Here is a 14,189-nt window from a genome sequence, read left to right as displayed (position 1 = left end):
TAGATGGCCCTCAGAGAACCTGAGCCAGAAATGAGGGATCATCCTCATCCGATTGATGATTGGCCATACACGATTGACACATGGGCACTTACTTTTGGACCAAAGCCTGTGTACACAGAGAAAGGTTGCTCGACGTGTCCCACATAATAGTGGTGTGTGTAGCCATATGCCTTGGCTCCATACAGAAAGCATGTAGGTGTACCACCAGATTACAAAGTTCTTGAGTACAGCAGCTAGTTTCTGGGTCCCCTATTCCGTTTTGTACATGATGTGGGGGTATTTCATTGTATACACTTATATTCTATGTGTTTTGTCATTATGTGTTTTGTTTGAGTACATGCATTTATTAGCGTGAGGGGTGATGGTGAAATATAGAGTCACCATCGTCCCTCTATAGGTGTGTGTGTTTAGAGTTGATTGCAGAATATTTATAAAAGTATCTCATCAACCCTAATTTAGGTTTGATTATTAATACTGTGTATAGGTCGATGTAGGAATATCGAATTCTCCACCGACTAATCAGAATGTTAAAATGCATGAATGTATTTATATGTATAAATGTATTTATTTGTGCGACTGATTTATCCAATTTAAGTAGTATTGGGGGCTAGATTATAGTTTTCATACATTTAAGGCTGAAATGATGAATTAGCAGTCAATAGCCTTAACCCCGTTGGTAGGGAAGCAATAATCTCCTGAGCATTTAGCTTAAGGGAGATACTAGCAACCCAGCCACATAATGGGGTCGGTGAACTCCCTGACGTATAGACACTAAGGCCAGTACATGGAAGAGTGACAGCCCTTTTGGGTGAAAGTTCTGTTATAAAGTTATATAAAAGAATGTATGGATTGGATATCCATCAGCCGTAGAGTGCATAGTACACATAATAATAAAATAAAAATAATCAATAAAATGAATACAGAAGAAAACTAACATAAAAAAGCAACATAGCAATATTATATACAAAAAAGAATTACTACCTTCAAACATTGAAAAAAAAAAAAAAAAGTTAAACTAAAAATATATATAGTACAAAAGAATGTTTAATACGATCAACAATAATTTATTTTAGATTTATTTTACGTTTGTTATAGCCAATTAAGGCATAGAGAGGAGGTTGTTTTAATACAACATAATATCTAAATAAAGCAAACATAACATAAAACAAATAGGATGAACATTACATTGAAATTATATTGAACATGTGTATGAATATAATAAAATAGCAAAAGAAGAAAAGATAATAAATCAAATAGCATTTAATTTGTGAGGAGTTTCTTTAACCTGAAACTTTCTATTATGAAAGAAAGATTGCAATAATTTTGTTGTGTTTTATTTTATTATTATTATTTTTTTTTTTTTTGGTGCTTTTATGAGATTTTTTTTTCCAGAAAAAGACGATTTTCCACAACGTTTCAGCAAATTGCCATTTCATGTGAGTATTTATTCTTACAAATTATCACAATTTCTACAATTATATATCCAACAATAATTATTTACAAAATATCTTATAAAGAGTTTTATATCCTATTAAAATCGTTAAATAGAAGATATGATTAAAATTGTTATTAGCACAACAATCTTCTGCTCAAGTCAATGTTTAAAACTTTATTCGTTTGTCACCATAGTGGTAAGTTTAGGGCATAAATTTAATACAAAACCAAAAAATGTCATTAACAATATTAAACAAGTAACAAAATATGTTGCATATGAATTGAATCCCATCAGTAAAGATATCCATGAGCGACATTCAAATAAGTTAAGAATAAACAACATCATCAATTAAAAAAACCCACATATTTATAAAAATACAACAAATTAATTTTTCAATTTCATTTTTTTTTTTTTTTTTAATTGATAGAGATGAAGCTTCAAGACAACAATTTTTAAAGAAATAATTTATTGAAATCGTGGGTAGTGGTCAAGAATGAGGTAGTTTAGTAGAAAAACACCTTATTTTCCCCACAGGGTTTGCGTAATTTACAAAACATGTGTTGATTGTAAAAAATACCATTTAAGATGTAAATATAAGTATAGATGAAAGACTTGGATCAAAATTTATATTTACATCTTAAATTGTATTTTTTTCAATCAGCAAATGTTTTGCAATTTACCCAGGCCATGAAGATGACCCAAATAAATGTCGAACGTCAGCAAAAAAAAAATGTGTTTTTCTAAACTACCTCATTCTTGACCGCTCCTCACAAATTATGAAACAACAGGTCATTAAGAAACACAAACTTTTAAAGAAAACTATTTTTTATCATTTTTATTTTTATTTAAAGGGTATTTCAACTTCCAGGTTATATTAACTCTCACAATGTTGAAATTAAAAAAACAATTTTGTTAAGTATGTCAGGTTTGAATGCAGGGCCACTGTACCTTAACCTCACTAATGACTGCCGTGTCAACGCCTTAACCATTGTGGCCTTTGACACCCCTAAACCAAAATTTAACAGTGATGAAAGCGGACAAAACAAATAAAACTGTAATTATATACAAGAAAGAATACATCGAAAAAATGAAAAGGATGTCAGAAAATAAAAATGTATATAGAGAAATATGGGAAAACCCAACAGAACAAAAATGCAAAAAGATTATACCATAAGTTTTTTGATAAACTAGTAAAATTTAAATTTCTAGATAAATTGGTAAAATCAAAATTAACTTCACACGCTGCAATACCTCCAACTCCCTATGGATTAATAAAACTCCACAAACCAGGAATGAATTTTAGAAATACAGTTTCAAATTGTCAAACTCCAAACAGAAACAATAGTAGAAAAGATAAACCATTGTTTAGATGCAATAAGGAAAATAATAATTATGATGTTAAAAATAGCATTTAATTAAAAGAAAAACTGAAAAATATAAAATTTTCTGAAAATTTCATTTTAGTTTCATTTGATGTTTAATAACATAACAATAAAACAAACAATAAGTGCAATTAATAAAAATTGGGTGAAAATTGAAAAAGATTCTTTTATAAAAAGTAAAGACAACTAGATGGGTTACCTATGGATGGGTTTGTGTCAGAGAATTTAAGTAACTTGGTAATAAATGAAATGTTAAATGAAAACAAATCATTTTTTTTCCATTTATAAATGTGTAGACCATTTAATGTTCCCAGTATGTAAAGATAGTGTAGTTGAATTATTAAACAAATACAGCACTAAACATAAAATTTTACAATTAATTTTCTAAAAAGAAATTACCTTCCTAACGTATGACAATAATTATTAATTAAAGTAACATTTTATAATTTAAATCATTTAAAAAATCATTGGTGGTAGAATTTGAAATTGTTTCTTTGATTTCTGATTATTTTCATATGTTAGAAGGATTATTTTATTATTAATTTTTTTTTTACAAAAGAATTGTATATTTTTGTTTGCCTGTCAAATTGGATGTCTTGTATGGCATAATTGTAAAAGACTGGGATTCATCCAAAACTATAACTAACAACTTTACACTTATTTAAATTTAGTTTTATGCCTTTGCATGAACACATTTTACCATTATCTTATAGCAAAACATCTTTATTTGTGGTATTTATATACAACTAGTCCTTGTTTTCCTCATCGCATGATGTGAACAATCTGTTTGATGCATTCTCTCTAATAAAATCGTAGAGCTTCCACTTGATTCGTATCTCAATGTGAATGCAATAATCTAAAAGAGGAAAGATTATTAATAATAATTAGATGTGAATGTAAAATAAGAAAAAAAGCACAATACTTACACATTTGTATACCAAAAATCAGAATTGCAAAAGCCAGTCCCGAAGCGCTGAAAAATTATTAAATGAAATAATAACTCATACTTTTTTTTATTGGTGTGTTACCTTTTGGCTTGTTGATGGATACTTAGAACTGTTTTTGACATCATAATTAAGCAGATGATGTGTATGACAGTTGGGATGTATGAAATCCGATATACCCGCCAGCACAACTAGTTATATTAGATGAAAAATTAAAAATCCTTTAATGAAAATAATTAACGCCTCGTGATACAAACATTCCAGAATGCATAAAGCACAATTATCGACCATGCCCAATTCATAGATGCCAGGGTCATCACCGCAATCTCTTAAAAAAAAGAGAACACATTCACATTTTCACATATGAAAAATTGGTAAATAATCTTACTATCACCAACGCTTATTGGGCCTATCGCACGTAAATTGAAATAGAATACGCAACAGTTAGTCTGTAAAAAAATTGCAATAAATTGAAGAAATAAATAAAGTGCATAGTAATGATGAAGAACGGAGTGAGTGCGGTGTTCAATCCTTTTTTTTAAAATATTAAATAAAGTGCAGGTCAATGAAGCACAAACAATTGCAAAAAGTGAAAAGTAGAATGTAAATGAAAAGTAATTAGAACAAATTAAAAAAATAAATAAATAAAATGGTTGAAATAAGGCAAATAGGAGATTTAGAGAACACTGAATACATAATATCAATAATATTTTATCTGAAGCACATACTTGATAAAAAAGGCCATGTGAGGTTGTTGACACATGGAAACTTACTTTTGGGTCAATGCTCGCATACATGTTCGCCATGCAGAGAAAGGTTGCTCGATGTGTCCCACCTAATGAATGATTTTGAAGGGTGTCATTCATTGGTTCCATATAGAGAGCAAGTAGAAATGTTACATGGTACGAGAATTCTCCTCAATTGGATTCGTTATATAATGTTTGGAGGGTGATGAAAAAATATTGCATATTTCACAGCTCTGTATGTAATTGGAAAGAAAATATTTAAGAGCAAGTGTGTTTAGATTTAGGGATGAAATGAACCCAACCTCAATGGTTGGATGGATAAGATCAAGGTCTAACACCAGACTGCCAAAATTAAGGTTGATGATTTTCAAAGCCCACTAATAGTTTATTGTGAATTGCACAAAAACTGGAATTGCCAGCAACTGTGAGAAGTGACAGGCTCAACTCTGTACATAAGTGAGCAGAATTAAGCTTATATAAATCACTAATCAGTTAATAAATTATTCTAAATTTTTTCCCAGAATATTATACATTTAATAAATTTAACCAACATATAGTTTTGCTATTTGAAAACAATTGGAATTTATGAAACCAGAAGTTTGGCTAGATCAGTATAAAAAAGGAGATTTTGTTGAGTCATGAGTTGGTTGGTTTTGTAATATATTTTGCAATAATGCAGCAGAAAAAGCTAATACTTGCAAAGAAAACCACTTGAATTTTTTCTCTAAATTATCTACTTTCTCATAGCTAATACCTGCATTAGCTCTAAAACAAGCAAACTCAATGAATTTCTCTTGCCATGCAAGGAGCTGAATTTTGTATACTGAAACTGATTAGGACTTACATATTAGAACTGTGGGGCACTGCTAAACTTTCCAACATCCAAGAATACAGTACTTCCAATCCAAAGTCCTTAGAACCATTTTCAACACTCCTTACTACATTTTCAAAATTACCTTCACAATGACTCTCCAAATACCCTTTGTTACATACCTACATAACAAATTTTTCAAATTCCATGAAAAACCATCCTCACATCTTTACCCATTAGCTTGTAGCAAGTCATTAGTACCCATCCCTACTACCCAGGAAGGCAACTGAAGCAGAGATGGCCCTGGGGCTTCATTACAAAAAGTACTTAACTAATTTTTCAGAAAGCTGGGAGAGCAATAATGATTTCTGGCTCCCCTCAGAATATATGTAAATGATAAATAATATTACGCTACAGCCGAGAGATAGCGTGATAGACTCTCAGCTGGTAGACCCCACGGTCATGGGTTCGATTCCCATTATCCCCCTTGGCTCTTTTTTTTCACACATCCCTTCCCCCCTCCCAAAAAAAGATGCATCACATATATATCTCAAGTTTCTTGGCTAATATGCAAACTTCATAAGGCCATTAAAACAAATAAATAATATTGCATCTCAGTAAACAATGTATATACTTTATACGGATGGTAATAAATAAAAAAAGTTGATTGAACAAATTTTACACTGGTAATCAAACTAAATTGGTTCAAAGTCACATTTTAACTGATTATTATCATTTCCCAAGAGCTGCACAAATTTAATTGTATTATTAAAAAAACTATACTGTTTCCATCACAAAGTTTAACATTTCCATTGTAGCTAATAAAAATTACATAATTATAATTTCATTTGGGGTCTGATGAGTGATGAATCTGTAATTTGGTCGTTTCTGATCATATGGGTTTGCCTATCCTCATTGGATCGGTCTGCCTCATGCTTTTGGTCTCCTGCCATCTTATCGAGCGCAAACTTGGTGACTTCTCTCGCTGCATGAGGAGCTGAATTTTGGATCAATTTCTAATGTTGATTTAATGTTTTTTTACCTTGTAATCAAACTAACTCTTTCAAAAATCATGTTTTAACTGATTTTTATAATTTTATTTAGAGCGGTATTGCATCTGCCAATGATTTGAAATCATTCACAAATTTTAACATTTTCATAGAATTGTATCAAAGAAAATGATAGAATTGTCAGATTTTCTTTTTGTGTCTGCTCAGTGATGTACTTGTAGTTTCTGATCATTTTGGTCTGATATTCTCCCTGTTTTGTCTTACTCCTTGCCATCTTCAATGGGTCAAGCTTGGAGCTTATTTTTTTTAATGTTCGATGCCTTCATTGTTACCTATCTGAAAAATTGTGCGATTTCCCTCTTAACAGTGAACCATGAAGTTGATGAGAAGCCGAAATGCATCTGACAGACAAAATCAGTAAAGAAAGGCAGACCAAAATGTCAGTAAATGACCTTTTGCTCCAATATATCTGGCAGTTCCCGATTGACCTTCAGGGGTTATGCTATTTAATCGTTAATCAAAATATTGTGCACACTTCTTATAAATCCTCTCCTTTACTATATAAAATAAAATCTTTTGACTCCATAGCTATTTTTTTTTTGTCACTCCAAATTATGTTCTATTTTTTGTTTGTTTCAACCATTAGGTAATTTTTAAAAAAAATTGATCAGGTGATTAGAGAAGTCACACATCAAAGTTTAAAAAAATTGTATCTGTTAGTTCATGTAATATTTCTCTATAAAATTGTACTTACTTGTGTGAAGACAAACTGTGTCAACACTTCGCCCCAAGGAAGTTTAGACAACTTTTCAATACAGATGGAGATTTTAAGTTTTGTAAGTCTTATGTTGTCGAGATTCATGTTCAACACGAACACAAGACAAAATCATAAGCAATGAAGTGACATGAATTCTGTCAATCAAAGAGATTAAGCCACTGTTTAAACGATAATTAAATTTTATGTTATTTTCAGTCCTGACTGGCTATTCTGTTTGAAAATATTGTTCATACACATTTTTTTTATTATTAAATATTAAATCATTACATTGTTTGGTTTTTGATTGGTCAGTTTGTTTTTAGTCTCGATAGACTTGATGCTGGTTGTTGGTTTGCGACTCATGCTGCACTGGTATTGTCACTTGTGGATGTAGATGTATTAGACATGATGCATATCATACTGCACCCTTTAAGAGCTATAGTATCCTCGTTCTGTGCTTAAAGCACACTGGTAAGTCCTAGTTAATCAAGGAACTTGATTAGTAGGCCCAGTTTAGTGGATTGTTACTTATTGGGTCCGTCTTCACCTTTGAGTACAGCATGACTCTACAGATTTGTTTGCAGGATTGAAATTTTCTTGGTCTCTGGGTAGAAATGTTTACCTTGTCAGGCCTTCACTGAAGCAAATAATGTGTACTGCTGTTTCCTCGTATTCTTGGTAGAAATTGCACAGGCTGTTTTCTTCCAGACCCAATATTTTCAGGTGCCTGAGTCACCCTTTGTTGCCCAGGTCCTTTTTAAGATCTTTTATTTTTCCCATCTTTCATAAATTTAGTTAAGAAATTTTTAACGAAGTATTTTTTCTGTTTTGGGAGTTGTTACACCAAGGTATGAGTCATTTGTTATCCATTTTGCAATTGTTTCATTTATTATGGCTGAAATTTTGCAATGTTCTGGCACTATTGGTAGTTTTGCTGTGGAACTCTCATGGCCTACTCGTTACCCCTGAACTTTTATAATATTCTGGTCCTACTGATGCTACTGAAGTTAGGAGAGACATTTTTGACGATGTCTTTTAGCTTTTTTTGTCCTGAACAGTTATAGGCAGATTACTTTTTTAATGTGTCAATAGATTTACCAGAATATGTAATAAATAGATTTGGGTTGTTGCTTACTCCACTCCTGACATTTAAGGGAGTTAAGACAGTCTCAAAAAGGCAATCCATATAAAATAAGGTTCTACTGTAAGGGTATTCACTTTGAAAATAATGGAAAGGATGATTTTTTTAAATTTGTTTATTTTTTTTTATGCGAGGGTATTTCCCCCCTGAGGTACAAGTGTTTTGAAAGAAAAACCCATAAAAGCCCATTTGTAAGCATGTCGGGTTCAAATGCAGTGCTGGAGGATTCGAACCCAGGACCTTTTGCTTGCAGTAATGAGCGCAGTATTAACGCCTAAACCGTTGCGGCCATTGACGCTCTTAAAGCTTTTGATGGTTTTTGTCTTTTTTATGTGTCCGTTGTCTTTACATTTTTTTCACATTAAATGAGCAGTTGTTATGTAGTAGTAGCTAGTTTGGTTTGTGATGAATGTACACCAGATATAGAATAGGCCTCAAGACGTTGCCATGTGAAACTCCAGCTTTCAAAAATTTATTGCATTGTACGTGATAGTGAACTCAGGATGGTAGGTTGACTTAGCAGAAAAACTATCATTGAAGCAATATTGTTTGTTTACAAATTCAATACAGCTGCCAACCAACCATTTGTATATTTTTAATATTTTTTTCAGATCACACCACTTTCAATAATTGAGTATTTTGATTTATTTATTTATATAAAATCAATCTTATACACGTGAACACACGAAATCGAACCAATGAATCACCTAATCCAGTCCTTTGGCGGTCTGGGGTCAGACCTCAGTTATCTGTACACAATCAAAGAGGCTCCAGGATTTATCTGCAACAGGGTCGTTTCAGCACCCTATGCATGCAGTTTAAACCTAAAAATTCTTGCATACATCAATTGAGGGTTGATGAGGTACTAGATATTTCTCCTTCGACGCTCTTGTACTATAGATACATTCACACTTATAAATACATTCTCACGAAACAGTTAAGGGTAAAAAGAGAAAGCCTCTTTACAGCCTTGCACACCGCTACCAATGTTGTTCTTATTGAATTCACTAATTTCGTATTCCGCTTGACCAATTAATATATTACAATTAATTAAGGTTTTTAGAGTTTAGATAAAAAAGTCAATGGCACGAGCGGGATTCGAACCCACGATCTTCGGCTTGATACGCCGCTGCTCTACCACTTGAGCTATCGTGATCCACTCGATCCACTCGGACACCAACTTCCCATCTCAGCCGCACCTTTTGAATTTTCCCTCCTTTTTGCCATTTTTCAAACGTCGTGTAATCGGGTTGGATTCTCGACGACAAATGAAATGGCCAGGGAGATTGTGGGTTCGAATCCCGCTCGTACCATTGACTTTTTTATCTCAACTAAAAACCTTAATTAGTTGTTCTTATTATTGCTGTTTTTATCGGTCCCCAAAGATTTTTAAGTAATTCTGTGCGTATCTTTCAGGCCTGGGTTTTTCATCTTCCGGAAGTACGAATCTCAGCCTTCGCCCCAACGAAAGACCTGACATGCTATATACATAAATTACAGATGTACTCGTTTCCTCCATCATAGGAGCAGGAGATGCAAAGATCCTACTCGAACACTTTTGTCAGATCGAGTAGTATACCTACTCGCTCTCTGTACGGAGCCAAGGAATGACAAATTTTAGTTGTAGTTAATTTTAGTTTAATATTTTTAGCAATATTTCTGCTCAGCCGGATATGTGAGCTTTGACCCAAAAGTCCGTGTTAACTTTGTATGGCCGATTCTGTGTTTGGATGGTTTAGATTGTTTGGGTATCTATCGACTTAGTGAGTATAGTTAAAAGAACAAATGGTAGATGTAATATAATACGTTATTTTTTAAATCTATATATTTTTCATAGTCGACATATGAATAATATATCTTATTATACTGCAATGAAACTATTCGTCCGTATCGCAATTCATGGGATACCTATGGCATTTGCAATCGCTTACCCAGTAACCCCAACTGACAAATCCGTAACTTCGTAAAATGTATAGAGCACAATTCGCCGCTACAGTAATGTCATCTGTCATAAGAGCTATGGAAAAAATTGGTGAACAAGTTTTTTTTTTCCAAAAGCAATAAATTACATACGTCTTGATGCTTACATTCGCAAGTTGTGTTGCATAAACCGCCCGTGTACTTGTACCGGCAGTATTGTACTTCTGATATCTAAATGAATAAAGTGTTTTGAAGTTTTGACCATTTAGTACAAGACTATTTAGAGGTGCGGTCTGGTGTGACGTAGGTTAAGAAAATCATTTTCTTTATTGTGCCAACGTTTCGATCTGTACTGAGATCATCTTCAGGGCCTGAGATTTATAAACATTGCTTAAGTTATAAAAATAAAGATGTTAAAATGAATTTATACATTGATGTACACAATATAGAAATTTTAGATTTAATAAAAGCATTTATTCAGAATAAATACTAACAGATAAATACTTTGATTAAACCTAAAATTTCTATATTGTGTACGTCATTGTATAAATTTATTTTCAAATCTTACATGAATTTGTATAATTTAAACAATGTTTATAAATCCCAGACCCTGAAGATGATCTGATTGAAGATTGAAACGTTGGCACGATAAAGACAATGTTTTTCTAAACCTACATCACAACAGACTGCATATCACGATCTCTAAATAGTCATTAATTAACGGTCACCAATACTACACATTTAGTATACGTGCAATTTTTACCTGAAATAAGCCGATTACTCGTGGACCACCTGCATATACCATTGCCCGTGCTTTCGAGGTATCAAATCCAGTTCCTCCGTAAAGTGTACACATCCCTAAAACATAATATAAATGAGAATATTCAATTAATTTATTATGTGTTTTTATATTAATCATGCAAAACAGATTTCACGAATTGAATTTTTAGTTTGTAATTTAAAAGTTTTTACCAAAAGACAATAGAGAAGAGAAAAAACGTACAATCTCGTAGGTGATTTTTGTTGAAATGATGTTTTTCTACTAGCTCCTTTGCAAGTTCGCATTTTTCAAAAACCTTCGATTCCGATCCACAGACGAGAGCCGCAATAATCACAAGAAAACCTTTGAGAAACCCCCTACAAAACAGTAAAAATTTAGTTTAACGCAGGTTTTATTCAAAATAAATTGACTTCACAACGTTACATGGCTGGAAAATAACGAAAAACTCTAAACCCATTCGTACAATCTGCATCCATTATATATAAATATTAAACAAACATTGAATAACACTTGTGTAAATAGGGCCCACCATATAAACTTTAAAATACGAATGCTTAATAATTCGAATTGAATTTTGTTAAACAAGTCAGTTAAAGTATTGTAATATTATTTATATATATTTGAGTATGAATTTTATAGTGATTTTTGTTAAGATAATATTCGAAATTAAATTTGGTTCGCTGTAGTAGAGCTTATTGAAGGTTTTAGTAGAAAAGTAAACAAGTCAAATTATTTATTAGAATGAACCTTGGAGTGTATTTGGGTGATCTTTTATCGTCTTTTTCATTAACAGAAATAAAAAATGGGTAGTTAAATAGATGTAACAAATAAGTAGATAGAAAGATAAGAAGAAAAAGAGTAGATTTCCTTTGTCTCCAGAGAGGCCATGAATTTTTAAGCTGATCGCCGATTAAAAAAAAATTGGCCATTGCAAATTCAGAAAAAAGATAAATATAATTAATTCCATAAAAATGTAAATTAAATGTATTTTATATTATATTTAGTCCGATCCTGTAGGTGTACCCTGATATATACCAGGAACTCTCTTTATAAATGATCAAAAAATCATACATTGTACATAAATAATGTAAAACATGGCAAAAAGAAGGAAATTTCGAAAGATTGTAGGTTCAGATGAGGATATGGTGTCCGATTGGATAGCTCTAGTGGTTAGAGAACAGCGGCGAATTGAGTTGAAGGTCGTGGGTTCGATGCCCCCTCGTGACACTAGCTTTTTTTATCTCAACCAAGACTTTAGATTAAAAGTATAATTAATTAAAATAATTGTACACAAAGTAAAACATGACTTTTATTTTACGCTGTTCTTTCTTTCGGACTGTTTTTCCAGGCGCTTCTCCTATATTAAAAGACTAAATCTTAATTCAGCCTGGAGTGGCAAATATCCGCATTCTTTCTGATGCCTTTAAAAAGAGTTTGGGAATACAAGGGAATCCCATCTGTGTGGAAGGTGAAGTGTTGACACCAAGGTCCCTTTTGGATTCTTGGCAAACACATTTACCCTTACTCATTTTCTCCAAAACGCGCCCGAACGCTTGCTCCTGCTTTAAATATTTATTAGACAGGCCCCCTAGCCGCCCCCGGCTCACCGACAGGGCAACCACAAGTGGAAAAACCTGGGTAAACTTTTACAAAAGGCCCAATCCTTTCTTCATATCCGGAGAAAAGTGGTCGTCTATTTTATATATATATTTATGTGACAACGCAGCAAAAAGGGTTACGATCTAGATGACTTTCACCATGGCAATGACGACCATCCACTTTTATCCGATTATCGACAATTTTATTAAACAGAGCCTTGATGTAGGATGTTAGGTAGATATAATCAAAATAGAAAGATATGAAAAACAACAAACACACAAATATTGTACGACTAACCTCAACAATTTTCCAAGCTGAGGTTCATGCAATACAACTCCGTGCACAGGGGTGTTTAAATTGCTTAATGACTGGGAAAACAGAACAAGATTACCTTAAAGTGGGTTCTCGGAAATGTAGATATAGTAGGAAAAGGCAAACCAACTGGTCAGACTGGTTGAAGAGGCAGCCCTCTCACCCATGGGACTAGAACTTCAACTAGGTGCACCGGAGAAGAGAAATTATACCTTTGTGAATCTAGGCACCTGTATTTTGTGTAGCTACTTGCACACCACGAAAAGTACGCGAGATGCTTCTATGAAAGAGCTTAGTTTTTGTGGGAAGAGCTTTCTTCTATATGGTCTTAATCATATGGGTTCCACAACAGACAATATGAAAAAATTAAGGAAATTTCACTCAAGTTTCCGTTTTCCTTGTTTTCCTCATAAGATCTGTACAGGTAAACATAATAATAATAATAAAAAACACAACCATTTCCCATAATAAAAAGGAGTGAAATTGCTTGGTTGAAAGTAAGCAATTATCTGAGTACAAAATGTATTTAAATAATTAACTTGATAATTTTTTTCTTGTGAACCTTTCATCAAACAAACTGGAGACCATGCCGCTAATTTCATCTTACTTACATTCACGTAAGCAATCTCTCTCTCTCTCTCTCTCTCTCTCTCTCTCTCTCTCTCTCTCTCTTTCTCTCTCTTTCTTTCTTTCTTTCTTTCTTTCTTTCTCTCTCTTTTTCGAGGGTTCACGACAGCAGAGGTTATATGAACCCTCGCGGTGCCGATGTTTTTGAACAAAAGCCCATTTGTAAGTAAGTATTTCGGGTGCCCGGTTCGAATGCAGGGCCGCTGGATTCGAACCCTGGACCTTTACCTTACAGTGATGAGCGCCGTATCAACGCCTAAACCGTTGCGGCCACCGATGCCACTATCTCTTATTTTTATTAAGAGAAATGGTTGTGTTTAACGGTTTTTTAAACTATTATTATATTTACCTACCGACAAAAGAAAATGGAAATTTCCGTTTAATAAACATTTTCAGCAAATTTCCTTAATTTATTAATATTTTTTGAAATCCTAGTGCCGTCAATTTGGAGGAGTTCCAAAGTTAAGATACTCATTTTTCTCAGAAAAAAATGTAGTTTCAGAACATTTGGGGTTCTCTTTTGAAATAAAAAAATTGACATCGACGTTGACGATACATGACGTCGAAAAAAAATTAACGTCGGTTTTGGAATCTTAGAAAAAATGTAAGTGTTATCATTGGTCACTTTATTGTATCTGTTCAAAAAATTGGGAAAACCTGCTGGCACATGTTAAAAAAGACAAACTGTACCTTTATTTAACATTTAAAATTTTGAGGGACACCA

General features: G+C 32.9%; 1 protein-coding gene across 1 annotated transcript in view; it reads right to left on the bottom strand.

The window, feature by feature from the left end:
* Nucleotides 1–3,375: 3,375 nt before the first annotated feature.
* The window catches only part of LOC106669153, a 51,080-nt gene continuing 40,266 nt past the window's right edge, over nucleotides 3,376–14,189 (bottom strand). Inside the window, exons 2-10 of the mRNA XM_024228644.1 lie at nucleotides 11,150–11,283; nucleotides 10,910–11,004; nucleotides 10,314–10,377; nucleotides 10,158–10,243; nucleotides 4,150–4,210; nucleotides 4,019–4,089; nucleotides 3,846–3,952; nucleotides 3,744–3,790; nucleotides 3,376–3,673 (exon numbers count right to left, since the gene is read on the bottom strand). Coding sequence (XP_024084412.1) covers nucleotides 3,564–3,673; nucleotides 3,744–3,790; nucleotides 3,846–3,952; nucleotides 4,019–4,089; nucleotides 4,150–4,210; nucleotides 10,158–10,243; nucleotides 10,314–10,377; nucleotides 10,910–11,004; nucleotides 11,150–11,283 — 775 coding nt within the window. The 3' untranslated portion in view covers nucleotides 3,376–3,563. The remainder of the gene's footprint in view (nucleotides 3,674–3,743; nucleotides 3,791–3,845; nucleotides 3,953–4,018; nucleotides 4,090–4,149; nucleotides 4,211–10,157; nucleotides 10,244–10,313; nucleotides 10,378–10,909; nucleotides 11,005–11,149; nucleotides 11,284–14,189) is intronic.

This window comes from Cimex lectularius, unplaced genomic scaffold (genome assembly GCF_000648675.2).
Source record: "Cimex lectularius strain Harlan isolate CLEC.00 unplaced genomic scaffold, Clec_2.1 scaffold241, whole genome shotgun sequence".
Classification (NCBI taxonomy): Eukaryota; Metazoa; Arthropoda; class Insecta; order Hemiptera; family Cimicidae; genus Cimex; species Cimex lectularius.
The sequence above is the reverse complement of the archived record's forward strand: the minus strand, read 5'-3'. Positions and strand labels throughout refer to the sequence as shown.